We start from the raw sequence: 27008 nt of genomic DNA on the forward strand, positions 1-27008 counted from the left end.
CCCCTGAAGAGGGCAGGTTGCCCTAGTGGCCAGCCTGTACTCTGCCCTAGTCCCGCCGCCCTCCGGTGACCTCCTCTGGCGGCTTCTCCGTGGGCCCACGAGCGCAGGCGGGGGGTTGGCGCGGTTCACCCAGAATCCTGCCACCCTCTGTTTCTGCTGAGCACGTGGGGTGCCAGCCAGGCGGCAACCCCGTTTCCGGCTCATCAGGTGCCTCCCGCTGAGGTTCTGGCCGGACTCTTCCTCCATTGTGTTTGCAGGTCCCGTCTGCGACCCCCTCATGACCTAGCACTGCCCATGACAGCCAAGCCACCGGGCCAGGAGTGTGCAGCTGGGCAGGGGGTGCCCTGTGACTGTGGGGCCCGGACCCGGTCCCTTCGTGGATCCCAGCTCCGGACAGCATTCCTCTGGGCAGTGTCCAGGGTTCTCTGCTCGGGGTCCTCCGCTGAAGCTCTGCGACCTTCCCTCCCATCCCGCCTCTCCCAGTTTTTGTCCCGCACATTCAGTTGTGGCCTGGACTTTGTGGTCCCTTCGTCTGGAGGGTGGGGGGCTGGGGGGACTTAAGTCTTAGGCTGGCCTCTGCCAGCCCATGCCAGTACCTGTAACCGGTCCCTGGGGAGGGGCTGGGCGGTCAGTCACTCTTCCAGATGCCACAGCTACAGGGGGGGAAGGAAGAGGGGGGCACCTGATAGGGAGCGTTGATGGGGGTCCCCAGGAGGCCAGGCCTCTGCAGTTCCAGCTCACATGGGGGAAGGGGGCCTACTTGAAGGGTGGGGGGGTCTGATGGGTGAGGAGCCTTTCGCTCAGGGGTGGGGGAAGAAGAACAAAACACAACAGGACCCCTCCTTTGAGGGGGGGCTAAGCTGACACCCCAGACTGCTCCCCTATGCAAACCAACGTAGCCAGGATGCGTTGGGCCGCCACAAACTACATTTCCCAGAAAAGAAAAGGAGGACTTGTGGCACCTTAGAGACTAGAATCATAGAATATCAGGGTTGGAAGGGACCTCAGGAGGTCATCTAGTCCAACTCCCCGCTCAAAGCAGGATCAATCCCCAATTTTTGTCCCAAATGGCCCCCTCCAGGATTGAACTCACAACCCTGGGTTTAACAGGCCAATGCTCAAACCACTGAACTAACCAATTTATTTGTGAGCTGTAGCTCACGAAAGCTTATGCTCAAATAAATTGGTTAGTCTCTAAGGTGCCACAAATACTCCTTTTCTTTTTGCGAATACCGACCAACACGGCTGTTACTCTGAAACCTGATTTCCCAGAATGCACTGAGGTCACAAAACTACACGTCCCAGGGTGCTGTGAGACTTATAAAAACTACACCCCCCAGGATGCCCTGGGACCTTAAAAACTACATTTCCCAGGATGCTCTTGGGAATGGAGCTGAATTTTCCAGGACTGTCTTTGCCCCTGTCATGCGGCCGCTTCTGGTGTGGGTTGTGGCAGTTGTTCGGGGCCAGAAGTGGCAGGGACTCCCAGACCCGCATGAAAGTTGCACTGGGAGTTAAGGATGCCGGGTGCAAACCTCCAGGCTGGCACTTGGCCAGGATTAGCTTGTTATTGCAGTGGGAACTGAGCGAAGATACCTGGCTTCTGTTCCTAGCAGTGGGGTGGGAATGGGGTCTAGTGGTTAGACTGTGTGTGGGGGTGCTGGAAACCAGGATGCCTCCATTCTATCCCAGCTTCCAGGGTGGGAGTGGGGTCTAGTGGTTAGAGAAGGGGGGGATGGGAAGATTGGAGCAGGGGGATGGGCGCCAGGACTCCTGGGTTCTATGGCTGACTCACTGATTCCGTGTGTGACCATGGGACACCCATGTCCCTCGCTTTCTCCCGGTACGACGAGGAGGGGCTGTGAGGCCAGTCAGAGCTGTAATGCCCCAGATACACAACTGGGCTGAAATCCTGCCCCATACTCTCCTGACCCCATGGCTGGCCTGAGCTGGCCAGCCCCCTTGGTCCAGGCTGCCCCATATCAATCCTGTTGGAGATGAACCTGCCTCTGAGGAGCAGCACTTCCTATAGGTCCTATGTAAACAACAGGGTGGTGAGTGGCCCAGGTGCCTGCTGATGGGGCAGGGAGTGCGGGAGGGCCCTCACCTCTTCGCGGGGGGAAGCCCCTTGGGGTGTTTGTGCTGGGGGCATGTCACTGGGGGGGCTGTGTGTGTGTTGGGGGGGGGGCTTGTCCCACCTAGGGAGACACAGAGACCCCCCGTCCCAGGAGACGGCCGAGACGGCCCACGCCCCGTCTCTGGGGACGGGGGGTCTCTGATTTACAGATCCGCTGTAAATACCCCCATGACCTGCATTGTCACCGGTACCCTCCTTTAGTGGTAGGGTGGGGCTGGCTGTCACACGCAGCCCAGTCCACAGGCGGCCCTGCAGACGTGGTTATTGACCGTGACACAGATTCCGGGTCCTGGCACCTTGACGCATTGTCTCTCTCTCCCCCCATAGGCCTCCGCCCAATCTGTCTGAGCACCAAGGAGGGCGAGATCATATCTTTTATTGGACCAACTCCTCCCGGTGAGAGAGAGAGAGAGAGATGAGCATTCGAGCTTCTTCTCCAGGCCTGGGAAGGGTGCTCTGAGCATCACAGCCAAATGCAACGGGGGACGGATTGTTTAGCATAAGGAGGTTGCATGTTTTCTAAGGGACCCTTCAAGGGGAAGTGGCTTCTTAACACTCCTGCAGCCGTAGGCCAGAAAAGGGGGGTTAGTGGGCTACAGATGGTTGGAATCGCCCTAACTCCAGTGTCTTTATTAAGCCCATGATTTTTAGCGTTTTAGTAAAGTTATCCATTTAAGCTCCCCAGCTTGGCTTGTGAAGGGGTTGCGCGGGTTTCCTTTGAGGATGAGGATGGAGAGGTCAGATATGGAGTGACCACTTTGTGAAAAGTGCCCACCCGCAGGTGACAGGGTGGTTTTGTCTTTTGTCCTTGTCCCGTGCGAGTCCGTTCAAGGGTGCCACGATTGTCTGGTTTCACCCACATGGCTGCTCTTGGGGCACTGGCTGAAGGCCAGCGCACATTGCCATAGGCATGTGCTGGTCCCACGGGTCTTGAAAGGTGTGTTGTGTCGAGATATGTCTGCAGGTTTTGCATCTGTTGTTCTGGCAGGGTCTGACGTTGCTTTGAGTTGGTGGGTCCTGCTCTGTGGGGAACTGGCTTATGAGGATAAATTTGGCAAGATTGGAGGGTTATTTGAAGGCCAGAAGAGGGGGTTCAGGAAAGCTTTCTTTCAGGATGTAGTCCCCATCAAATCTGGGTTGTAATTGCTGAATGACACTCCGTTTGGGTACCAGTGTGGGGTAGTCAGTGACAACTAGGGGCGAGTGGGCAGAGGGGGTTTTATTTCCATATTAAAGCAGGTTCTCTCGGGGTATTTGGGTGGCCCGTTCCATGATGTGATCTACTTCCCTGGTGGAGTGTCCCTGTTTGGTGAAGGCGGTTTTACATGCGTCAAGGACTTTCTCCTCGGAGTATGTTCTGTGGTACCTGAGGGCCAGGCGGTAGGTAGGAGATTTCTGGGAGTGCCTGCGGTGGTTACTAGATCTGCGGAGGTAGGAGTGGTGATGAGCTGTGGGTTTCTTGCAGATAGTTGTTGGAGCTGATGGTGGTGTTCAGGAAGCTGATGCTGGTGAGGGTGTGTTCCAGAGAGAGTTTGATGGATGGGGCAGTGGTGGTGGAAGTTGGTGGAAATCTGTGAGGGAGTTGAGGTTGTCTCTCCAGAGGAGGAAAATATCCTCACTGTGTATCATGGGTTTCATGGTGCATTTGTCCAGCAATTCTTCCTCAAGGTGGCCCTTGAAGATGTTGGCTTATTGGGGAGCCATCCTCAAGCCCAGGGCTGTTCCCAAGGTTTGGACAAAGTGTTTGTTGTGGAATCTAAAAGGGTCTGTCTGTTTGACACCCCCTCAGCCCCTCCTCTCATTTTCTACCCCATTGGCTCTGGGAGGAAGCGCCAAGGGGCTGGTTTGAAATGTACCAGGTGGGCACTGGAGGCCGCCGTCAGAAACTGGAGTGGAGATGTCGATAGCCAGTGAGAGATGATTGGGCGGGGGAAGCCAGAAAGGGCTGTGATAACACATGTCCCAGATTCAGGGTAGCTGCACCCGTGTTCCCACTCTGCAGTCTACCGAGGGCACCCACATCCGGCCGTCACAGACCCGCGTCTCACTCCCTCCTGACCAGGGTTTTGAGGCTGCCCCGCTCCCTGCATTACACTCTAATACCCCCAGCAAGCCAGAGTGTAACCCCGGCTTCACCCCCACCTGGCCCTCTGGATATCCTTATATATGGCCCAGCCACCCCATCCCATGCCTGTCAGAACTGAGCCTGTACCTGGGGAGTAGCACTTCCTGTAGGCCCTACATAAACAACAGCGTATGCTTTGCTTTCTTTCCAGTGACTGTGGCCAGTGTGTTGCCTGCCCTTGTAAGCAGGCTCGACAGAATTCTAGGTTTATTTTTGTATAATTTCAATGGATAAAATCGATGTTTATTTTTAAGCCTTTTTGTCTCTTTGTATCTCTCTAAATGTTCACGGTTGTGGGAAATTGTGAGGGCATCAGACCATGGGATGGGGGAGCCCGACAATAATGATTTAATTACAGCAGCCACCGAAGAGGCAGAAAGTTAAAACTTTATAACCACTCAAACCACAGCTCATATGTCAAATCAAATCATCTGTCAAACTTTTAGCCTGAAAGCCAGCTCGAATACGTTCTCGAGCAGCGTTTTGCTTCCTTTGCCTGTCTATAAATGTCGATGATTATCAGTGGAAATAACTTTTCATCCATTTGCGTGTACTGCAAAATCGATGTTTCTCGACACTTACCGATCGAAATCTAATCCTTCCCAGCTTAGTTATAAATTACCACACAGCTGCTTCTAAGCAAGTCCATTTGCTAACGTTAAAACAATCGAAAAACCTACATGCATGCTAAGTAGCTTACCGGAGCTCACCCCCATCTCCAGTCTAGGGCTCTGGTAGATTTCAGTCCTTAAAATCCCACAACTGGGTTTTCCCCAGGGTTACAAGTTCATATAGCCACCATTTCATAATATGTCTCAGGCCTTTTATCTTGGCCTTCTATAGAAGTGATCACCAGACAAAGATCCCTCTCTCCAGAGCATAGCTTCCAAAGGCTGGGGTTTTGCATAACTGGATTTGGGGAATTTGTATTCACCTCCCCGGAGAGATTCCCTAGGAAATTCGCTTCTTGGTCCAAAAACGCCATGCTTGTCTGACACATTTTCAAGACAGTCTTCTGAGCTTCCAGGTCTCACATCTCTTTATACGATCCCGGCCTACAAGAATCCATAAATTCAATACAGGAAGGTCTTTGAAGGATATTGCGTGAAATTGGCATACCTGTTGCAGAAACAAGTTGGGGGAGGAAATATCTTGGACTAACTTCTGTAGGTGGAAAATACAGGCTTTCGAGCTTGTCTCTTTCACCCACAGATGTTGGCCCAATCCAGGATATTACCCCACAGACCTTGCGGTCTCTAATATCCTGGGACCAACAGCACCATTGCAAACGACATCTCCATCACAGGACGCAGTGGCAGGGTCGTTGTCACCGTGGTGCGCAGAGCTGCTTGGTATATTGGAGTTGTAGGTGGTGGTTGGAGAGGGGGAGACCCGTTTTGTTCCTTGCAATTGGCTTGGGGCACAGATGTGGCTGTTAAGTTTGGCTTCCTTTTCCTCCACGTGCTGATGTTTCCATCTGAGACGGCAACGTGCGATAGCAACAGCTGCTTCTGTTGGTGGTGCGAGAGAAGGGGGAGCCAGCAGAGGGCTGCACAGAGAGCCAGGGACATGGTCACCGCGACGGGCTGGAAGAACGTACAAGTCTGAACAAATCTTAAGAACATAAGAACGGATTTATTAGTCAGCTGGAACATGGCAGCGGAAAGTCCTTAAGTTAGCACAAGACAAAGTCCAGCTGGGCTCAAACCAGGCCTCCACCCGGCCATGCTGCTGTGGAAACCACCTTGGCTCTGGCTCGCACTGTCCTTGTCCATCCCGGCATGTGGCAAAAACCCAGCTCTTGTCTTGCCTCCTGTCACCTCTCGGTCCCTCGTCCTCCTCTGGCAGGATCCTGATGAGCTCCGGGCTCCTGCTTTGTTCCAGGAGCAGATGTGACCCTTCTGCAGCCCCCAGGGAATGGTCCCAGGGCAAGTCAGTCACTTCGTAGCAACACTATGGGAAATTCCCCCACTGCCACTCCTCCTTTGTAAAGTGCTTTGGGATCTGTGGAGCCTAAAAGCTTGAGAAAGGGCTCTGGCCCTCTGCCTCCTTTCCAGCACTTGTAACCCCCTTTGGGATAGATTTTCCCCAGCTTAAATGGGACTGTTTATATAGGGGTCCCTTGCCCGGTGCTGAAGTGCAGCCACCTCTGGGATGGAGTGTTTCATCTAGGGTCAGTTTAAGGCCTGGACTGGGGGGCCTGGTTCCATGGGCCCAGAGCACCCCCTGGCCTGGGCTTGGATGCAAGCAGATCTTTTCTCCGCTCCTCATCCCCCACCCCAGGTCTAATGCATCCCCAAGCCAGCGCCAGGTAACGATGGCGCCATCCCAAGTCAAATCCTGGTGGGTGGAGGAGGCAGGGAAGTGGCAGAGACAGAAGCGGGGTGTGGGGAGGGCAGACCAGAGGACCCCCTCCTGGCTCCTACTGGTCCGACTTCAACAGTCAGTCCCCATTTATGCCTGGGGTGGGGGTCAGCGGTGAGCTAGCAAGAGGCGGAAGAAGAAAGATCAGGGAAAGGGGAACTGGATCCGACAGGAACCCCCCATCTCTTCTGTGGGGGGGGGTGTCCAGGCACCTCCCCCCACCGTGCCAGGGGGAGCATTTAGACAAACCCCACCCCAGCCCATCTCTTCTGGGGGGGTGGTGTCCAGGCACCTCCCCCCACTGTGCCAGGGGGAACATTTAGACAAACCCCACCCCTAGCCCATCTCCTCGGGGGGGGGTCCAGGCACGTCCCCCCATCCCTGCCAGGGGGAGCATTTAGACAAACCCCATCCTTAGCCCATCTCTTCTGTGTGTGTGTGGGGGGGGTGTCCAGGCACCTCCCCCCAACCCTGCCAGGGGGAGCATTTAGACAAACCCCACCCCTAGCCCATCTCTTTTGTGGGGGGTGGGGGTGTCCAGGTACCTCCCCCCACTGTGCCAGGGGGAGCATTTAGACAACCCCACCCCTAGCCCATCTCCTGGGGAGGGTGTCCAGGCACCTCCCCCCATTCCAGCCAGTGGGAGCATTTAGACAAACCCCACCCCTAGCCCATCTCCTCTGTGGGGGGGATCCCGACAGGCCACCCCCCTCACGCCCCTCCCATCCCTGCCATGGGCGGAGCCGGGCAGACCCCACCTCCCCAGCAGCCAGCCCTGCCCCCGGTGGGGGGCGGGGCGCGCCCATCCCCGCTGCCCAGCCTCTGGGCTGGGCTCCGATCGCTGCTGGTGGTTTCGCCTTCTGGGTGGATTAAATATCCCCGCCCCCCCCCCCCCCCCCCGCCGCTCGTTGGCTCCCGGCCCAGCCCCCCCCGTTTTGTGTGTTGCGAAGCAGAACGTGACTGAGGCGCCAAGCGGCTGTTATGCAACCGGGTGACCCAGTAACACACATTCCGTGCGCCGGCTGCAGGGACCGGCCGCCACCGCCCGCAGGGACCGGCCCGGCTCGGCCCGGCCCGGCCCGAGAGGTACCGAGCCCTGCCCGCGGTGGGGGGCCGGGGGGTGTCGGGTACCGCGCGCGCGCATGGAGGGGGGCGCGTGTGTTTGCCGGGGTGTCGTGTGTGTGTGTGTGTGTGTGAGAAGTGTGTTGGGTGGCTAAGAGTGTTATGTTTTGTGTATTTCGGGTGTGCATTGTGTTTCTTCTGTGTGCAGTGTGTATTGTATTGCCTCGTGTGTGGGGGGAGTGTCGTGTGTGTGTTTAAGCTTGTTGTGATTGTATGATGTGTTTCGTATGGTTGGGGGGGGGGGTTGTGTTGTGTTTTCCGTGTTATGTATTGTATTTTGTGTGTATTGCATGTTGTCTGTGTAATGTGTTGTCAGTCTAAGCATGTTGTGTTGGTATGATGCGTTGTGTATGTTTTTAGGGGGTGGGTATGATGTATGTATTCTGCTGTGTGTGTTGCAGGTTGTCTGTATATTGTGTATGTCCTGTGTTGTGTGTTCTGTGCATAAGCATGTTGTCTGTGTAGTGTGTGTGTGATGTGTTTTTTTGTGGTTGAAGGTGTGTACGTATTGTGGTTTGTGTTGTGGGTGTATGTATGATGTGTTGTGTATATTTGGGGGTGCATTGTGTATGTGTTGTGTGGTGTGTGTATATGGTGTGTATGTAGTGTATACATATCATGTTCTGTGTATATGTTTGTCTTGTGTGGTTATGTAACTGTGTTGTGGCTGTGTGTATTCCTGTTGTATTTCTTGTCATGTATATATGTTGCATGTATGTAAAGCAGTATACGTGCATTGTGTATATCTCGAGTGTGTTTCATGTGTGCTTGTAGGTATGATTCACTGGTGCTCTGTTGTGTGTGTATCTATTGTGTGTTGTGTCTGGATACACTGTGTGCACATGTTCTCTGTGTTCTGTGTGCGTGTAATTATGTGTGTGTGCATCTGTTTGTGGTGTATATGTGTGTTCCCTGGAGTATCCTTCCCACAACGCTCCCCGAACTCTCCTGTATCAGGGAATCGGCCCTGCTGGATCAAAGCCCTGACAACACACACACACACACACACGCTCTCTGCCTGTTCATTCCCAGTCACACCCCTCAATCCTGACCTACTTTTGCTGGGTGTGTGTAGCAGGCACAGCCAAGCCAAAAGGAGCCAGGGTGGGGTGGGTGTGTGAGGGAGGGAGAAGGTTTTGGCACTCTCTGCTGAGGGTGAATTTGGCCCTTTGGAGGACACCCATAAATTTGGGGTGCAGGGGTGTATTGTGAAGCAGCAAAGTTGGGGTCCCGGCATCTCAAACCAGGGGAACGCTGCCTGGGAAGTGTGGAGTGAAGTTTGTGCGTGAACACACACACACTTTCTGTGTACGCAGAACTCCCCCTTCTACACACACACACACACACACACACGAGACATCCTCCAGTACACCCACTTCCTCACACCTCCATCTACGCACACATACAGACACCCCCCCCACACCCATTGTCTATGTACACACAGACATTCCCCAGTATCCTCACACCCCCATCTACACACACACACCCCCACATCCTCCAGTACACGCACACTGTCTATGTACACACAGACATCCCCCCAGTATCCTCACACCCCCATCTACACAGATATCCCCAGTACACCCACACCCTCACACCCCCATCTACACACACACAGACACCCCCTCCCTACACACACACTCTCCATATTACACCCCTCTCCCCAGATTTACATGGTGGTTTTCCCTCCCTGCTCCGATCCCAGCTAGCAGGGGCGGATGAGGTCGTGAGGGCCAGGTCTGTGGGGCAGATGAAGCTGGAGGCACTGTTGTGTTGGGGGTGGGCATAGGGACAGGGTCTGATGCAGCAGCAGAGGGAAATGGGGTGGGGGGCGTGTGCCCATCTGGTACCAGCCTGAGATAGCTCAAATCTGCCCCCCAGTCCTGCTCTTTCCTCCTCTCCCCTCACAGAGTCAAACCAAAGAGCAGTGGGGCAGCGACCCACCTTGACTCTCCCCACCTGGCTGGGCTGAGCCCTTTGGGGCAGTCTCTGGATGAGGGGCCCCGATCCTGGCTAGTGTGCGATGACGTTACATTAGCTAGCTGGGCTCATACTCCACCAAGGTGACGGGCGAGCCCCAGGCTGCCACCAGGCTTTGTATGGGGGGTGGGGCACGGTCTACACACCCATGGGGGCCTCAGATTTATAGCCACAGGTCCCATGGGCCATGCAGGGATCCCAGCTTTATCTCGGGGGTTGTCTCTGAGCACCAAATGCTGCTGAGCGGGAGATGGGGTTGGGAAGAGTCTCCGGGTAGCTGGTTAGGGGAAGATTGACCAGTGGAACTCCCCACCACAGGATCAGCTCGGCTCAAAGGCCAGGGCCGGGGTTGACTTGAGTCCGATCTTCCTGTGATGCTAGGGAGAGCCTATCACCGTGGTATCTGGGCAGATGAAGGGGCAGGTAAATTGGATATCCTCTTCCTGAGGCCTTTAAGCAACCAATGCCCACCCCACTCTAACCACTTGACCCTACTGCCCTCCTGGAGCTGGGAACAGAAGCCAGGAGTCCTGACCCCCTTGTTCTCTCCTGCTTTAAGCAGTAGACCCCACTCCTGCCCCCCAAGCTGGAACAAAACCCTGGAGTCCTAACTCCCAGCCCCCGGCTCTAACCACTTGTCCCCATTCCCCTCCCCGAGCTGGGAACAGAACCCAGGAGTCCTGGCTCCCATGCAGCTAGCACTGAAAGCTTCCCCTCCCCATTGTCTCATGGGGTGACTGTCCCACCCCCATCCCCATGGAGTGAGGGTAGCTCAGCGCTGGGGGGGTGGCGGGATCCTGGCCGGCCGGGACGTGTGGCTCGCGCTCTGTGCTGTTCCCAGAGCAGGGGACAGGCTGGGTGTGGGGCTGATAACAGCACAGGGCGGGCGGGGCCAGGGCTGGGATCAAAGGGTTCAGAGCGTTTCATGGCTGGGAAGGTGGCCTAGGGCTGCTGGCTCTGGGAGGGCAGTGAGACTGGTGGTTCAAGCTGGGGCCTGGGACTCCTGGGTTCTCTCCCTGGCTGTGGGAGGAGTGGGGCCTGGTGGATTAGGGTGGGGGGCATACAGGGCTAGGTGGGCCCATGGGCCTGATCCTGATCCCAGGCACAGGGAGGGGTCAGGCAAATATAGGCTGTATGGGCCCGTTGCTTGGCTGGGTCCAGGTCCTGGCGAGGGGTGAGGAGCCAGGGCTGGCCCAGAGGCCTCACCAGCCAGGGGGATGGTGCCATGGGGAGCGATGGTGCCTCTCCAGCCCCGCCAGGGACAGAACATCCCTGCGTGGCAAGCGAGTGGGGCGCTCTATAAAGTTACATCGGGAGGCGCTGGAAGCCTGGGGGAAGGGGCTGTGCTCCTGGGGGCCGGTGCTGCGAGCCCTGGGCCCAGCCATGGGCTGGCAGGCAGGACTGACTCCCCGGGGGCAGGATGGATCCAGCCACAGCCTTGTCTCCTCAAGGGACTCACCCAGGGGCCCCAGAGTTTGGGGGGTGTACGGTCCTTCGGGGGGGGACACATGGACTGTGGAGAAGGATCCTGGCCAAGCTGGGATGCCCAGGGCTTCCCTGAGTCAAGAGGGTGGTGTGCGGCTGGGAATCCAGACTCCCCGATTCTATCCCTAGCTCAGGGAGGGGAGTGGGGTCTAGTGGTTAGAGCTGGGGGGCCAGGACACCTGGGTTCTGTTCCCAGCTTGGGAGGGGAGTGGGGTCTAGTGGTTAGAGCTGGGGGCCAGGACACTTGGGTTCTGTTCCCAGCTCGGGAGGGGAGTGGGGTCTAGTGGTTAGAGTAGGGGGGCTGGGAGCCAGGACGTCTGGGTTCTGTTCCCAGCTCTGGGAAGGGAGTGGGGTCTAGTGGTTAGAGTACAGGTGGCTTTGGGAACCAGGACTCCTGTGTCTCTACGTTGCATTATACCAGCTGAGGATCTGTCCCCTTGTACTAAAAAGCCCCTCCTTTGTTAGCAGCAGGCCGTGGAGGGGTGCACGGGGGATTCTGTGTGTGGGTTTGACACCCCCTAACACCTCCGCAATCTCTCTCACACACACCGCCACACGGCAGGGTCCCTGTAGGAGGCATTGGGTGTTGCTCAAGCTGTGGCAGCATAGGCTCCTAGCTCTGGAGAAGACTGGTGTGATCCTGGGAGGGCAGTTGCTGTGACAACACACTTCTCCCATCGCCTGGGATCTGATTCTCCTGTGGCTTGCCCCCATTGACCTTGGGAGAGTCACTCCAGAGTCACACCCGAGCTGGGGATAGTTCCTTTTCAAACCCAGCTGGGGCCTTGGCAAGCAGAGATCCGCCCCATTCCTGACCCACTCCCTCACCTTCTGCAGCTCGGGTGATGTAACCCCCGGCCCACGCTGGCTGCCATGGGAACGCCCCGGTTGGCCAAGGCAGATGCTGAGTTGGTTCCTTAGCTCTGGTTTCATGGGTTAGTAGGGCAGAGCCGCGAGGGCCGAGCCTGAGCAGAACGCAGCGGTGGGTGGGCGGACTGCATGCAGCTACCTCCTGAGAGGTACCTGGGGGCACGTATAGGCATCGAGAAGGAACGTGAGGGGGTAGGGAGACAGGCGGACCTGTCACCAGCTCACCCAAAATATGGTGTGTGTTTTTCTAACGCACCAGCTCCTGGAGTCATGTGACATAAGAGGACCTTAGTTTTTGTTTACCTTTTGGTAGACTGCTGTTTATTAGGTGTAATATAGTGAATGAGCATTTCATGTGCTGGGTGCTGCGCATTATGTATTAGGTGTATTACGGTAGCACCCCGGACCCCGTTGTGCTAGGGATGGATGGATGAATGTGTATGGGGATAGATGGATGGATGGAGGATGTGTATGGGGAGGGAGGGATAGGAGGGATAGATGGATGATGATGGGGTGTATGGGGAAAGAAGGGTGAATGGACAGACAGACTGACCAAAGTAGCCCAGACAGACTCCCTGGGAGCCGACTTTGCCGGAGGGGGCTGGTCTCTGCCTTTAGGTAACCCGGTAGCCCAGGGTGACGACACAGAGCTGGGAAGTAGGTCAGCAGTGCCCTTCATACCAGTGCAGCCAGGCGATGCCCAGACTTGCCCTCACCTGGAGTATGCACCCGGACCAGCCCACCAAGGGCTCCATGTGCCATGAGGACACGGGGCCAGTGCCTGGGGCGGATCGTCCCTGTTTGGGTGGAAATTCTCTTACAGCCTTGACCTAAAAAGAGAAGAAAACAGAGTAGGTGGTGGGAAGTGCAGGGAGAGACTCAGTGGAGAATGCCATGCTGCAGGCAGTTCAGTAGGGGGCGCTGTGGAGCAGGGAGCAGGATGGGGGCTTAGCAGGGGGAGCTTGTGGCTTGGGCACCGGACACCTGGGTTCTCTTCCCAGCTTTGTTACTGACCCGCTGTGTCACCTGGTGTCCCTGCCGCTCTCTCTGACTCAGTTTCCTCTGCTCCCCTGTGTCTACAACGTATATTGTAAACTCCGTGTGGCAGGGACTCTCTCTGATGCTCTTTGTGCAGCACCTAGCGCAGTGGGGCCCTGCTCCATGACTGGGGCACCTAGGTGCTACCGTAATACACCAAATAAATGACAAGTAAAGGAGGGAGGATTATCCCCCCGTTTACAGATGGGGAAACTGAGGCCCAGAGCGATTTAAGGGGCAGCAGGCTGGATGGTGGAACCTGGTGGCTTGGTGAGGGGCAGACGCTTTTGCAAACTGGGCCCTAAATAAGTTCTTAAAAATCTGGCCCCGGTCTTCCAAGGGCATGAGATACCTAACTCCCATTGGTCCCAAAGGTACCTAAACCCCTTTGGTGATCTTGGGCCTTGCCCCAGATCTCTCAGCACACCTGAGGATGGAGGCTGCATCTCCTGAATCTGCCGTCCACAGCTTCCACCTCCCGTTTTTCTCCCCTCCTGGCTCAGCTCCTGCTTAGATCATCTCTCCGGGCGGCATGGGACCCAGCAGCATGGAGCTAAGCCACCCAGGCCCCTTTGCTGCTTCCAATCCCCCCACTTCCTCCCCGCCCCATAGCCCCATTGTTCCTCTGACTTTCGCACAGAACTGCTTTCTAGGCTAGTAGGTTGCTGGCGACGTGCCCGGGCCTAAGCAGCGGCGTTGTGCAATATGCCAGCAGCGGACCTGTTTTGACTGCCGGGGCTGATAAATATTCAATGTTTACTGACCTATATTCCTAGTGCTCACATCTGCCGGCCTGGCTCGCGCGGGCGGGGGCGGACAGGCCGAGCGTGCTGCTCCACACACACACCCCGGCTCGGCCCAGGGGGTTGGAAATATTCCTCCCCGGGACTGGGTCAGTTGCACAACGGGCTCTTGTGACCCACTGGGCGTCCTGCCTTGTGCAACCCACCTCCCCGCTCCAGCCCCACTGGCCTCCTTCCGGGAAAGAGCCAGGCCAGGGGAGGAAGGAGAGTGGGAAGCCGCCTCGCTCTTTTCGTCTGGCTTTCAGGGCTCCCCTCTGCCCAGGGTGGACGCGCCCGGGCCGGCTGCCCTGCCACTGCTCGGACGTGCCACATTACAGCCGCCCTGGCAGTCAAAGCAGGGGCGCTGCAAGGTGGGGGTGTAGTGTGTGTGTGTGTGTGGCACTGTGTGATGTTGTGTGCATGGGGTACTGTGTGTGGCGGGTGCCTGGTGGGTAGGGGGTGTGGTGTGTAGTGTGGTGTTAGCTGTATGGTGTGTGTTGGGCGGTGTGTGATGTCTGTGTGGGGGGCAAGGTGTAATTGGATCCTTGTGCCGTGTGTGATGCGTACACGGTGTGCAATGTGTGTTGGGCCGTGTGTGTGTGTGGTGTCTCTGTGGGGTGTGTAATGGTAAGTGTGCAGTGTGGGGGTGTGGTGCTGTGTGTAGTTGTGTAATGTGTGCCATGTGTATGGTACAGTGTGGGTGTTGGGCAGTGTTTGTGTCAGGTCTATGTGGGGTGCAGTGTGTAATTGTGTGGTGTGTGCGTGCGTGTGGCTGTGCAGTGTAGTGTCAGATGTGTGATGTACACCGTGTTCAGTGCGTGTTGTGTGTTGTGCAGTGTCTGTGTGGGGTGCAGTGTGTAATTGTGTGGGGTGCAGTGTGTGATCGGTGTGCGCTGTGTGTGTGCAGCGTGTGCGGGGTGCAGCATGTACAGTGCGCTGTGTGTGATGTGTTTGCGGTGTGTGGTGTGGCGTGCGTGTTGGATAGTTGTTGGCAATGTGTGGCAGGCATTATACAGTGTGCGTCTGTGGGCAGTGTGTGGCGTGCATGCGGTGTGTTCACCCAGTGGGCAGTGTGTGCGTGCCGGTAGGTGCACGTGTGGTGCGCAGTGTGTAGCTGCGGGTACTGTCGTGTGGGCATGGTGTGTAGCTGGGCGCAGGGTGTGTGCATATGTAGTGTGTGTGCGTGCAGTGCGATGGGTGTAGCTGTGTGGTGTGCAGTTTGTACTGGTGCGGTGTGCAGTGTCTAGTGTGTGTGTGCAATGTGCACTGGGTGTGCACCATGTATAGTGTGTGTGTGTGCGGTGTGCAGCTGTGTGGTGTGCAGTGTCTGCACAGTGTGTAGCTGTGTGGTGTGTGTGTATGCCTGGTGTGTGGTGTGTCTCTGTGTGTGTGTGTGTGTGTGGTGTCTGTAGCTGTTGGTGTGTGTGTATGCCTGGTGTGTGGTGTGTGTGTGTGTGTATGCCTGGTGTGTGGTGTGTCTCTGTGTGTGTGGTGTGTGTATGCCTGGTGCGCGGTGTGTCTCTGTGTGTGTGTGTCTGTGTGTGTGTGTGGTGTCTGTAGCTGTGTGGTGCGCGGTGTGTGTGTGTCTGTGTGTCTCTGTGTGTGTGTGTGCCTGTAGCTGTGTGGTGTGTGTGTATGCCTGGTGTGTGTCTGTGTGTGTGTGTCTGTGTGTGTGTACGGTGTGTGTGTGTCTGTAGCTGTGTGGTGTGTGTGTATGCCTGGTGCGCGGTGTGTATCTGTGTGTGTGTGTGTCTGTGTGTGTGTACGGTGTGTGTGTGTCTGTAGCTGTGTGGTGTGTGTGAATGCCTGGTGTGTGGTGTGTCTCTGTGTGTGTGTGTGTACGGTGTGTGTGTTTCTGTAGCTGTGTGGTGTGTGTGAATGTCTGGTGCGCGGTGTGTATCTGTGTGTGTGTGTACGGTGTGTGTGTGTCTGTAGCTGTGTGGTGTGTGTGAATGCCTGGTGTGTGGTGTGTCTCTGTGTGTGTGTGTGTGTGTGTGTACGGTGTGTGTATTTCTGTAGCTGTGTGGTGTGTGTGTGTATGCCTGGTGCGCGGTGTGTAGCTGGGGCAGCCCTGGCACCCGGCAGGCCATGGCACACGCGTCGCCGTAGCGGGGCGGAATGTGGGGCACGCTGCCCGCTGGGCCCAGAGGCCTCTCCCGCCCTGCCCAGACCTGCTCGCCTGTGGCTTATGTAAGCGGCGGAGAGGGGTGTGACGTGCTGGGCCGTGCTCCAACCGCCCTCCGTGTCCTTCCTCCTAGGTGTTCCCTCCTCCTCCTCCTCCCGGACCTGACACAGCTCCCGCCCCCTGCCCGCCTCACATCCCACAACACCCGCAGCCCAGCCGCGTCTCCGCAGCCAGCCTCCTGGAGCAGGACGCGGGGGCCGGGGGCCAGCCCCTTCCCAGCGCGGCCAGCAGGCACTGAAGGGACCCAGCCGAGCCTGAACCGCCCCCAACAGCGGCTCCTCCAGGCACCCAGAAGATGGTCCACAGGTCCCCAATGTACCTGCTGGCACCCGAAGGTGCCCATCGTGGCTTGTCGGTCGCAGCTGGAGGGCCATTCACGGCAGCAGCTTGCCTGGCCACCGGGCTTGTTAACTGCTTGGGCTGAGGAGCTAGTGAGAATCGTCTGTTCCAGTGGCAGAGATCTGGAGCGCGTTTTCCCTGTGGCAGAGATTCAGGGTGCAGTGTCCTGGTGGCAGACGTCTGTGGACCTATATCCCCGTGGCAGAGATCTGGGACACGTTATCCCCGTGGCAGAGATCCAGGGCACAGTGTCCCGGTGACAGAGATCCAGGGCGCAGTGTCCTGGTGGCAGACGTCTGTGGACCCATATCCCAGTGGCAAAGAGATCCAGGGTGCAGTGTCCCTGTGGCAGACATCTGTGGACCTATATCCCCGTGGCAGAGATCTGGGGTGTGTTAACCCCGTGGCAGAGAGTGCAGTGTCCCAGTGGCAGACGTCTGTGGACCTATATCCCCGTGGCAGAGAACTGAGGCGTGTTATCCCCGTGGCAGAGATCCAGGGTGCAGTGTCCCAGTGGCAGACGTCTGTGGACCCATATCCCCGTGGCAGAGATCTGAGGCGTGTTATCCCCGTGGCAGAGATCCAGGGCACAGTGTCCCGGTGGCAGACGTCTGTGGACCCATATCCCCGTGGCAGAGATCTAGGGCGCAGTGTCCCAGTGGCAGATGTCTGTGGACCCATATCCCTGTGGCAGAGATCTGGGGTGTGTTAACCCCGTGGCAGAGATCCAGGGCGCAGTGTCCTGGTGACAGACGTCTGTGGACCTATATCCCGCTGGCGGAGACCCACGGGTGAGTTCTTGAGCCATCTCTAACCTCAGCGTCCTGACCCTTCGCCGGCGACCGTCCTGGGCTCTTTGAGGGCGCCGAAGGAGTGTCGAGGGTCAGAGCAGGGGTGCCCTGGGTTCTATTTCTGGCCCTGCGATGGAGGGTCTCCGCTCGCCTGCCCAGTGCGTGGCAGGGGGCGTCCCCCCGGAGGGCGCGACGCCCCGGGCTCGGGCGCTGAAGGGCAAAGCCAGCGCCAGCTGCCGGCGCAAGCGGGAGTTCATCTCGGATGAGAAGAAGGACGCCAGCTACTGGGAGAAGCGCCGGAAGAACAACGAGGCGGCCAAGCGCTCGCGGGAGAAGCGGCGCTTCAACGACCTGGTGCTGGAGAGCCGGGTGCTGGCGCTCAACGAGGAGAACCTGCGCCTCAAGACGGAGCTGCTCCAGCTCAAGCTGCGCTTTGGGCTCCTCAGCACCGCCGCCTTCGTGGAGAAGAGCCAGCAGCTCAGCGCCGCCAGCCGGGAGCGCTGCGGGGGCAGCAGTGGCTACTCCAGCGCCTCCTCCCGGGCCCAGCACTCGGAGGACTCGTCCGAGACGGAGCAGCCCGGCCGGGACGCCGCCGGAGCCAAATACTCGCCGCGGGGCTCCCTCTCCGACATGTCCGATGGCTCCTCCCGGGACAGCCCGCTGCCGCGGACGCCGGGGGAGGCGCAGGCCGTGAGCCGGGCCCGGGGGGATGACGGGGCGCTGCGCCCCCCCGACCCCCAGGCCCCGGCCTCCCGGGGCGTCATCCTCTTCAGCGCCAACGGCTTCACCGCGGTGGAGCCGCCCCGAGCCTGGGGGGTGCCGGAGCAGGGGGACGGGGCAGAGGAGGAAGAAGAGGAGAAGGCCCTGGGGAGCTATGCCCAGCAGATACCCGGGGGTCGCCATGGCGACTGTGAGGCCTATTGCCAGCAGGGGGAGCTGCAGGGCCCCCCCGAGCCGTATGGCTGCCCACGGGCTGAGGGCTATGGCGCCCCTGCCGGCTTCCTTGGGGAGGAGGCGGCGCGGGAGGCCAGGCCGGAGCCCACGGAGATGGTGGTCGAGCTGAGTTCCCCCTTCGCAGGTTACTCCAGCGAGGAGAGTGGGGAGGAGCCCGGCTGGGGGTGCCCGCCCGCCCCCTACCCGCCCGCCCCGGACGTCAAGCTGGCTGCTCTGCCCCACAAGCTGCGCCTCAAGTGCCGGGCCCACAGCAGTGGTGGCCAGGACCTGGGCCCTGAGCCTGGCGCCACCGGCTGCCAGCAGGAGGCGCCAGCCGACTGGGAGAGCGAGAGGCACGAGGAGATGGCGGCCCTGGTGCGGCAGGCACTGCTCCTCAACGGGCACCCCCCCGCCGCTGGCGCCCTGGACAGACTGCTCTACTGCAGCCCCCTGCCCCCCTCAAACAGGCTGGAGCCCGGGGACTTTGCCGGCGGGTGGAGGGGCAGTTGCCACAATGAGGGTGCCAGGCCCATATGACGGTGCCCTCTAGCGGGGCACAGCCCTTGAACAGCGACTGCCTGGGCAGGTGACGTGGACAAAGCCAACACTGACTGTCCTGCTGGGCCTGGAGATCTGCCCGGCTGGGATCCGGTGAGCAGAGAGATCCCTGTTCTGCTGGGCCCGGGGATCTGCCCGGCTGGGATCCAGTGAGCAGAGAGATCCCTGTTCTGCTGGGCCCGGGGATCTGCCCGGCTGGGATCCAGTGAGCAGAGAGATCCCTGTTCTGCTGGGCCCGGGGATCTGCCCGGCTGGGATCCGGTGAGAAGCAAAATCCCCGTCCTGCTAGGTCTGGGGATCTGGAGAGCAGCAGGTTCCACTTGGCTGAGCTCACAGATTTGGGAGCTGTCAGACGGTTCCCACCAAGCTGAGGTCTGAGCCCCATGTGCTGGGTGGGGCTGGCCTTGAAGGGGGAGGACAAAGCAGGATCTCCTCATCCCCCCCACCCCCTTGGCTTTGGAGCCCCCAGGATGGTGACAGCGGGGTGCAGCCAGGGCCTGGGACCAGCAGCCTCCCTCGTCCTGGGACTGTCTCACCAGCAACGCCGCCAGCCAGCTCTCTTGATGCCAGTGGGATTCAGTGGGGGTGGGGGATTTTCTGAGTCGGGGAACATTTGATGAAAATAAAACTGTATCTTTTAAAAAAAAAAATCCAAATAAATGTCCCCAAAAGATTTTCCGAAGTGTTGTGGAGCCACTGTGGGGGGAGGGTGTGGAATGAGAGAAGGGAAGAAGGTTGAATGGATGGATGGATGTGTACGGAGGGAGGAAAATAGATAGACAGAGGGGGTGCGTGGGGATGGATGGATAGATAGAGGGGAGTGTGGCGATAGGCTGTACGGGATGGATAGATAGAGGGGTGTATGTGGATGGATGGATAGGTAGGTGTGTACGGCATTGGATAGATAGATAGATTGCAGGGGTGCATGGGGATCGACAGAGAGGAAAGTGTATGGGGATGGATGGATGGATGGGTATGTGGGGGCATGGATGGATGGTTACATAGGGGAGGAATGGTACAAGCTGCACCCCCTTGGCTGCTGGAGGGGTTGGGGTGGAGCCAGGAGGGGGCGCTGTGCTTGCAGGTGGTGGCTGGTCCATACGAGGTGCGTCTCGGACACCATGCCTCCCCCTATTTTCAGAAGAGGGGGTCTGGGTCTGGTTTTTGCTCCCCATCCCCTTTTGAGGCTTCAGATAAGGGGGCTCCATGTTAAGAATCGAGGGGCTCTGCGGCCTGAACCCCTGGTGATGGGGGGGTGTTAGAGCAACTGTACCTTGGGGTATACCCCAATACCCCCCCCCAGTACCCAGGGGACAGCATGGAGCTGTGCCCTGGGACTCAGACACCCACCGCAGCGAGAAGGGTGTAACCAGGAGACATGGGAGGAAGCACAGCAGTGCTGCCTAATAGTCTGAGTGCAGCCCAAAGAGCCAGGACTCCTGGGTTCTATCCTTGGCTCAGGAAGTAGAACCCAGGAGTCCTGGCTCCCAGCTCCCCTTCTGCTCTAACCACTAGACCCCGCTCCCCTCCCAGAGCCAGGAGTCTCCCCATGGCAGCCTCAGCAGGCGGGGGAGGAGGGGTGCTGGCAGGGGCAATGTGTGGTGCGTGGGGGGGGCAGGTACGGGGGCATCTCTCCCTGCCGCTGCTCCCCTGGTACTGTGGTTACTATTTGGGCCAGCACGGGGCCTGGCTGGCATCTCAGCATTAGTAGGTCAGGCAGCTAAAGTAGGGCAGCACCAGCACCCAGAGGGCACCCACATCAGCAGCCATAATTGACAGCGCGGGGGAGGGAGCGTCCGGTGCAAGCCCCAGGGGTTGGGGTGGGGGGTGAGTGCCTGTGTGGGTCAAGGGAGCATCCCAGTTCTCCAGGGGAAGGAGGGGTGGTGAGGGCCTGGGGATAGATGGCGGGGTACGTTCCACACAACATACACAACATCTCCCACAGAAACACAAAATACAGATAACAAAACTCACAGATCCAACGATCCCCTACGCAAAACAGCACAGAGACAAAACACCGTGCACACACGCACAAAACAACACACAAAAGCACCAAACACCATGCTCACAAATACACAACACACACACACACACACACAAAACGACACACTTTATGTAAAATACAGACACACACACCACAGACAAAATAAATCACTGCAAAAAACACACATGCTCATGAAAATAATACATGTAGACACACACACAAATTCAACCAAACACACAGCACAGACAAAAACAATACCCATGAAACACATTCATGTGAAAAAACACGCAGATGCACACACACACATGCATGCAGTGCGCACAATGTAACACAACCAACCTCCCACACATGACACACAGCACCCATACCCCCTCTCCAGCTCTTGGAGGAGGTGGGTGTGCTGGGGGTGGATACAGCCCTGGGGACCCCCCCCTTGCAGGGACATTGCACCCCAAATCCTGCTCACTCCGGGAGGTCAGCTAGGAAGCTGGGGGGGGGAACCCCAATCCCACTGGACTGGGTCTAAGGGAGAGGGCCAGGCCAGGGCCTAATCCAGCTTCCTGGCTAGGCCTGGGGCAGAGGCTGTGGCCCAGCCCCACACACATAAGAACTTGGGTGAGGGGCAGGGGGACAGCCCAAGGGATCCAGGAGATAAGTGCTCCCTTCCCAGAGCTGGGGATAGAACCCAGGAGTCCTGCTCCTAGACACCCCCCGCCCAACCCCAAGAACACAGACAGGCTCAGAGCTGCCTGTGTCCCCACATTGCTCCTGCCCTGGAAAAGCCGAGTCCCGTCCCCCCCACAGTCAGGGCAGGATAATCCCCGATTAACGTGGGCCGGAAGAAAGCACCAGAGAAAGTAGGTCATGAGCTCCCCCAAGCCCCGGCGGCTGGGCTCCAGCTTGGCACCACCAGTGCCCGTCCTGTTGCCATGGCAGTCCCTTCACATCCTAGCCACTGGGAGGGAGGTTTCATGGTGGGGGGCTCATCGGTGCGGGGTGGAGAGACGGGTGGGGTGGGGATCAGTGATGGGGAGAGCCTGTGACAGCCCGGGGCAGGGGGCTGGGGAGGCTGGGAATGGGTGGGGGGAGCCCAAGCAATGCTACAGGGCTGGGACCGCTGCGGGGAGGGACCCGTAATGCTGCGGTGGGAGATGGGGCACCGGGGTCCCATAGGATGCAATAGTGGGATTGTGATTGTGGGGTGCAGAGCAGGCATCCCCTATGCCACTGTGGGGAGCTGGGGGCCCATGGGATGCTATAGCGGGCAGGGGCCCCCCTGTGATGCTGCAGGGTGGATGGGGGGGCGCTACCATAATCCCGCTCTGGTGCCCCAATGCACCCTGGGAGGGTCCCCTCGTGGCCTCCCCAGCTGCTGGGGCTGTTGGTTCTGAGCTCCTAGCCATTGATGGGGCAGGGGGGATGCATGCGGGGGAGGGGGCACTGGGCTCATGGGACCCCACTCCCCTCCACAAGCTGGGCTGGAACCCAGGAGTCCTGCCTCCCACCCCACCCCACCACTGTCTCTCTCCTCTAACGGCTAGTCTCCACGGCCTTCCCAGACCTGGGGATAGAACCCAGGAGTCCTGGCCCCGCTCTGTTTAACCTTGGCCCCTCAGGTCCTGGGCTCAGAGAAGGAGGGGGACAGCCCTGGGGGTGGGGGGAGTCCTCAGCACTAGGGTGGGAACAGAGATGCCACCTCTGGGCTGAGGCTGAAGAGGGGAATGTGCCCCCAACCGACCACCCCACAGATATTCTATGAGCTGGGAGAGGACAGGAGTGTCTAGTGGTTAGAGCGTATGTGTGTGGTGGGGGGGATAGGCTGGGAGTCAGGACTCCTGGTATCTAGTCCAGGCTCTGGGAGGGGAGTGGGGGTTAGTGGTCAGAGTGGGGGTGGGGGATAGATTGGGGGAGCCCCCAGGACTCAGGGAGACAATGGCCTGGATGCCTGCCCCACTGCCCCCCCAGGCATTGGAGGGAGACACTGGTTCATGGGCCACACAAATGCCCAGTTCTGGCCCCTCTGCCCCATGGCAGGTTCATCCTGGGGCGGGCGGAGCCAGTGGAGGAGGCTGCAGGGTTTGTGCCAGAAGGCCCTCGCCAAGGGATAGGTGACACAGAGCTCGCCAGCCACCCCGGAGCAGCGCCCACCCTGACCTGGAAAGGGGCACAAGGTCTGGGGCAGCCCCACAGCGGAGCTGTTGGCGGGGGGGGGGTTCCCACTGGTGCCAAGGAGGCTGGGGATCCTCTTTGGGCCATCTCAGCTGGGGGGTGGTGGTTCTCAGGAAGGGGAGTTTGGGGCAGCAAGGGAGTGTGTATGGGGGGGGTTTCAGTTGGGGGGGATTTGGGATGTTGGGATGACAGATGGTGTTGGGGGGGCCTACAGCTGGATCCAGACCCTCAGGCCTCAAATGGGCTGAACCAGAACCCCCATGCTGGGCTGGGTGGCGGATCAAAACCCCACGGCCGCTGCCCCATGGGTGGGTGGGGGTGACGCCGCCATGACACCTTTGGCCTGTTTCCTCCGGCCTGGCCCGTGTGAGCCCAGCCTCACGTGAACGCAGCTGGTCACACCAGCCTGTACAGAACTGGCAACGCCCGGCCCCGTGGGCAGCTGGATCGGGGCCAGGGCTGCGCAGGAGGCCTGGCGTGGGGCCGGAGCAGAACCAGGAGTCAATGGGGCATGCGATCCAGGTGGCACGTGGCGGCTGGGGGAGAGGGTCTGATCTGGGAGGCGAGGGGGGGGCTCAGAACTTGCACCTGCAATAGTGATTAATGCTGTTTATGGGTGGGGGTGTCCCTCGATTTCACCCAGCCAGGCTGATGGGTTCCCCCGCCCGATCACCAAACCACGACACCCTCCCACTGTCCAAGTGCAGGGAGGAGCCGAATGCCCTGGGGGGTGAAGCACCTGAAAAACTGGAGGCCCGCACGTGGGGGGTGCAGTTGGGGGGGGTGTCATCTCAAGTGGGGTGTGGCTGTAGGTGCTGACCCCCACCCCAATTCAATCTTCCAGTTAGTGCCCCCATTCTGTGTTATGGGGGGGCACAGGGCAAGCAGGCTGAGCCCCGTCCAGTCAGTGCAGCAGATGGTGGTGGGGGGCATGTTTGGGATGCCCCCCCCGATCATGCAGGGAGGAGGGTTGTGGGGGGGAACAGGATGCTGCTACAGGTGCGGGGGGAACAATCGACCCCAGATAATGCAGCAGGGGAGGGCTGACTATGTAGACAACCCCCCCCCCACAATGAGACACCACACCGGGGGAGTGATATGTGCTGTACAGTCTTTATTATTACATGAGCACACGGTTGCTTTAGGACCCACTTGAGGGCTGGACACAGTGTGTCCCTGTTCCCCTGCCCCCCCCCCCGCCAACATCTCCTGGGCAGCCAATGCCCCCACCTGTGGGGCCCTCTCATATACATGGGGGGCTCTGGAGTAGGAGGGGGCGGGAATTCACCCCCCCATAGCCAGCGTGATTAGGGGTTATAGCACCTTTCTTTGGGGGGGGGTTATAAGGGATAATTTTCCCCCCCCACCATCCACCCTCCTTGGTTATCACCTGGCCCAGCCTGCGGAGGCACGGTTGCTGGGGACCCCCCCCCAACTCTCATTCTCCTATCTGACCCCCAGGCTGGAGCGGGGCTTGGGGACCCCGTTCCATGAGGAACCCCCCCATGGCCTGAGTGGGAGGGGGGGGGCTGTCTCCCACTGGGAAAGGCGCCCCCTGCTGGTCCCTCTGCGGCGGGGGGGGGTGTGTGTGCACAGGCCATGGGGCAGGCGTGTGAATGTGTTTGAGCAGGGTGCCCACGGCATGCAGGGTCCATTAAGGCTTGGTTGGTGGGGAAATATTTGGGGTGGGGGTGAGACAGCGATGCCCCCCCCGCCCCCTCCCCCATGGGCTGTGTGAGGCCCCCAACAGCTCGATTTGCTCTCAGGGCAGCACCGGGCATTTGCATAGCGAGAACCGTGCCCATGGGGGACGCCCCCACCAGGGCACATGACGGGGGGGGGGCACTGCCATGATGATGTCCAAGATCACCAACACCCAGTAGGGAGGCGCGGTGCCCAAGGGTGGAGCTTGATGACATCACCAGGGCACTAGGCACCTTGATGACATCACACAAGCACCTTGATGACATCACACAAGCAGCCACGGCTTGACAACATCATCATGCCAGCACGGGGAGGCCGGGGGTGGGGGTGGGGGGGTGTTGAGCTCCCCAGGCTGGACCATGCCCTTGCAGCACCATTGGCTGCCTGTTGATGACATCACCGGACACCTGATGATGCTACAAGGGCTGCTCAGTGACCTCAGCAAGCCAGGCCCCGGATTGGCTCAGGCCAGCTGGTTGCCATGGCGAAGTATAAACCAGGTGTGGCGGGGGGGGGGGGGTGACAGGCCAGGAACTGCCCCCCCCCAAATCCCTGGAAGGCTCCAGAGCAAGCTCCCCACCCCCAGGGAATCTGGGGTCCAGTTAACCCTTTCCTGACTGGGGCCATGGCAAGGAACCTGGTGGGGGGAGGGGGAAATCACAGTATTAACCCTTCAGTGTACGTGGTATTCTTGCGCGTATATATTATATATATATATATGTATAGATACTTTACACAGGACATGCCATTCACTGGGGGGATTACAATGGGGCACTGCCTTCACTCCCCCATGAACTGGGGGGGGTTCCTCCTGGCTCGGTGCCCCTCACCCCACCGATGGAAGCAGCTATTACGGGGGGGGGGGCTTTGTGTAACCCCCATACCCACCCACCGCCCCGCACAAAAACAGACGAGAGTCCTTTTGGGGGCACGGCCGAGGGGCCCCCGACCATGTCTCCCAAAATTCAGGGGTGTCCCCCTGTTTTCCTGCAGGGCGTGTACACTCCGGGGGGGGCATCCTGCCCCCCCCACACCCATTCTTCTCAGTGTCCCGCCCCATTTTTCTCCACAGCGGCAGGGGGTGGGACTTGCGGGGCAGGGGCCGCTCCCGCCGGCAGCATCACTCCCAGCGTCTTTGCCTCAATCAGGCCCTTCCGGGGGGGGGCCAGCCCATTCTTGGAGGCCTCAGGGCAGGGGACTTTGGGGGAGGGGGGCTTGGCTCGGGGCCCCAGGGTGGTGTGCTCCTCCACCACCTCCAGGATCAACTTCTCCTTGGGGGAGCCAGCCTGGTTCTGGGGGCACTTGGGGGGCTGCCGGCCCTGGGGCCCCTCGGCCTTCCTCTCCCACAGCCCCTGCCCGGCGGCGCCCCCCTGGGGCTCCACCACCAGAGGCAGAGGCCCGCGCGGCACCCCCTCTGCCTCGCCCCTCCTGCCCAGCTCATGCTCCTGCACCGGGCTCAACGCTTTGGCCGGGGGCCGGGCGGGAGCGGCAAAGGCTTCTTCGGTCTGAACCCCCTGGTGTCTCCTGACGCCCCCCGCCGGGTCGCGGGGACTGCCGGCCACCTCGGCGCAGGCCAGGCCTTCCTTGGGGCACGTCTGGCCCCCGCCGGCCGTGCCTGCCGCCTCCCCGGCTCCGAAGCTGAGGGCCAACTCCTGCCGGCCCAGCCGCCGGGCGGCTACCTGCCTGCCGGCCCCGTCGCCGGCCCCCGGGCTCTCGCCGTCCGACTCGGCCAGGCTCTGCAGGCCGGCCTCGGGGTGGAAGTCCTTGCGGTAGTCAGCATGCGTCACCTCCAGGCTGTGTTTGCGCACGGCCCCCTTCTTCTCCGAGCCCAGGGGCGAGCCCAGCTTCTCGGCCGACTGCACCCGCTTGAGCAGGGGTGAGCGGGGCGGCTCGGCGCTCTTGGGCCGGGGCCGGCCCACGGGCGGGGAGGAGTGCAGCTTGGCGGGGAAGCTCTGGGTGGTGTGGGAGCTGCCCACCGTGTGGCCGGGCAGCGGGGGGGGCGAGGCCTGGGTGGGCGAGGGGGTGTGGGCCAGGGGCGAGAGCGGGATGTTGCCGGCCGACTTGCAGCGGGCCGACCGGTACTGGCGGTGCAGCTTGGGCGACAGGCCGTGCAGGGTGCTGGGCCGGATGTGGTGGGAGGAGGTGGCCGGGGAGTTGGGGGTGCTGGAGGCTGGGGAGCTGCTCTGGGACGAGGCGCCTGCAGAGAGAGGAGACCGGGATGGGGGGTGAGATCCCGGAGTGGGGCGGCTCGGACCCCTGGAGACCAGGACCTCTGAACGCCCTGGGGGGGCAGCCCGGGGGAGAACCCGTCACACAGCCCTCCCTCCCACAGCCTGATCCCCCCTACTTCCTGGGGGGGAAGTCCTGAAGGAGCCCCCCCATGGCATACAGGCTGTGTTTCAGCCTGCTCTGGATCAGCAGAAGTGGGGAGAGCCCTGCCCCCAC

General features: G+C 59.6%; 2 protein-coding genes across 4 annotated transcripts in view; one reads left to right on the plus strand and one right to left on the minus strand.

The window, feature by feature from the left end:
• The first annotated feature begins 7555 nt into the window (after positions 1–7555).
• Positions 7556–19366, plus strand: LOC311510610 (uncharacterized protein). 2 transcript variants are annotated; one of them, XM_084610408.1, is made up of 2 exons: positions 7556–7712; positions 16159–19366. In XM_084610408.1, the coding sequence occupies exon 2, from the start codon at positions 17348–17350 to the stop codon at positions 18683–18685; it is 1338 nt and encodes a 445-aa protein (XP_084466534.1). In that variant the 5' UTR covers positions 7556–7712; positions 16159–17347; the 3' UTR covers positions 18686–19366. The 2 variants fall into 2 exon arrangements, with proteins under 2 accessions (XP_084466534.1, XP_084466535.1); XM_084610409.1 differs by lacking the exon at positions 7556–7712 and adding an exon at positions 14114–14271.
• Positions 19367–23958: 4592 nt separating this feature from the next.
• MAST1 (microtubule associated serine/threonine kinase 1) overlaps positions 23959–27008 on the minus strand; it is a 43461-nt gene continuing 40411 nt past the window's right edge. For both annotated transcript variants that reach the window (XM_084609911.1, XM_084609910.1), the window contains one exon: positions 23959–26760. In XM_084609911.1, the coding sequence (XP_084466037.1) occupies positions 25607–26760 (1154 nt within the window). In that variant the 3' untranslated portion in view covers positions 23959–25606. The remainder of the gene's footprint in view (positions 26761–27008) is intronic.

The sequence above is a fragment of the Lepidochelys olivacea genome (assembly GCF_965140295.1).
Source record: "Lepidochelys olivacea isolate rLepOli2 genome assembly, chromosome: 20".
NCBI classification, from domain to species: domain Eukaryota; kingdom Metazoa; phylum Chordata; order Testudines; family Cheloniidae; genus Lepidochelys; species Lepidochelys olivacea.

Bases quoted from the DNA above. Each gene is read 5' to 3' on its own strand.
- LOC311510610 (XM_084610408.1), top strand. From the start codon at position 17,348: ATGGAGGGTCTCCGCTCGCCTGCCCAGTGCGTGGCAGGGGGCGTCCCC.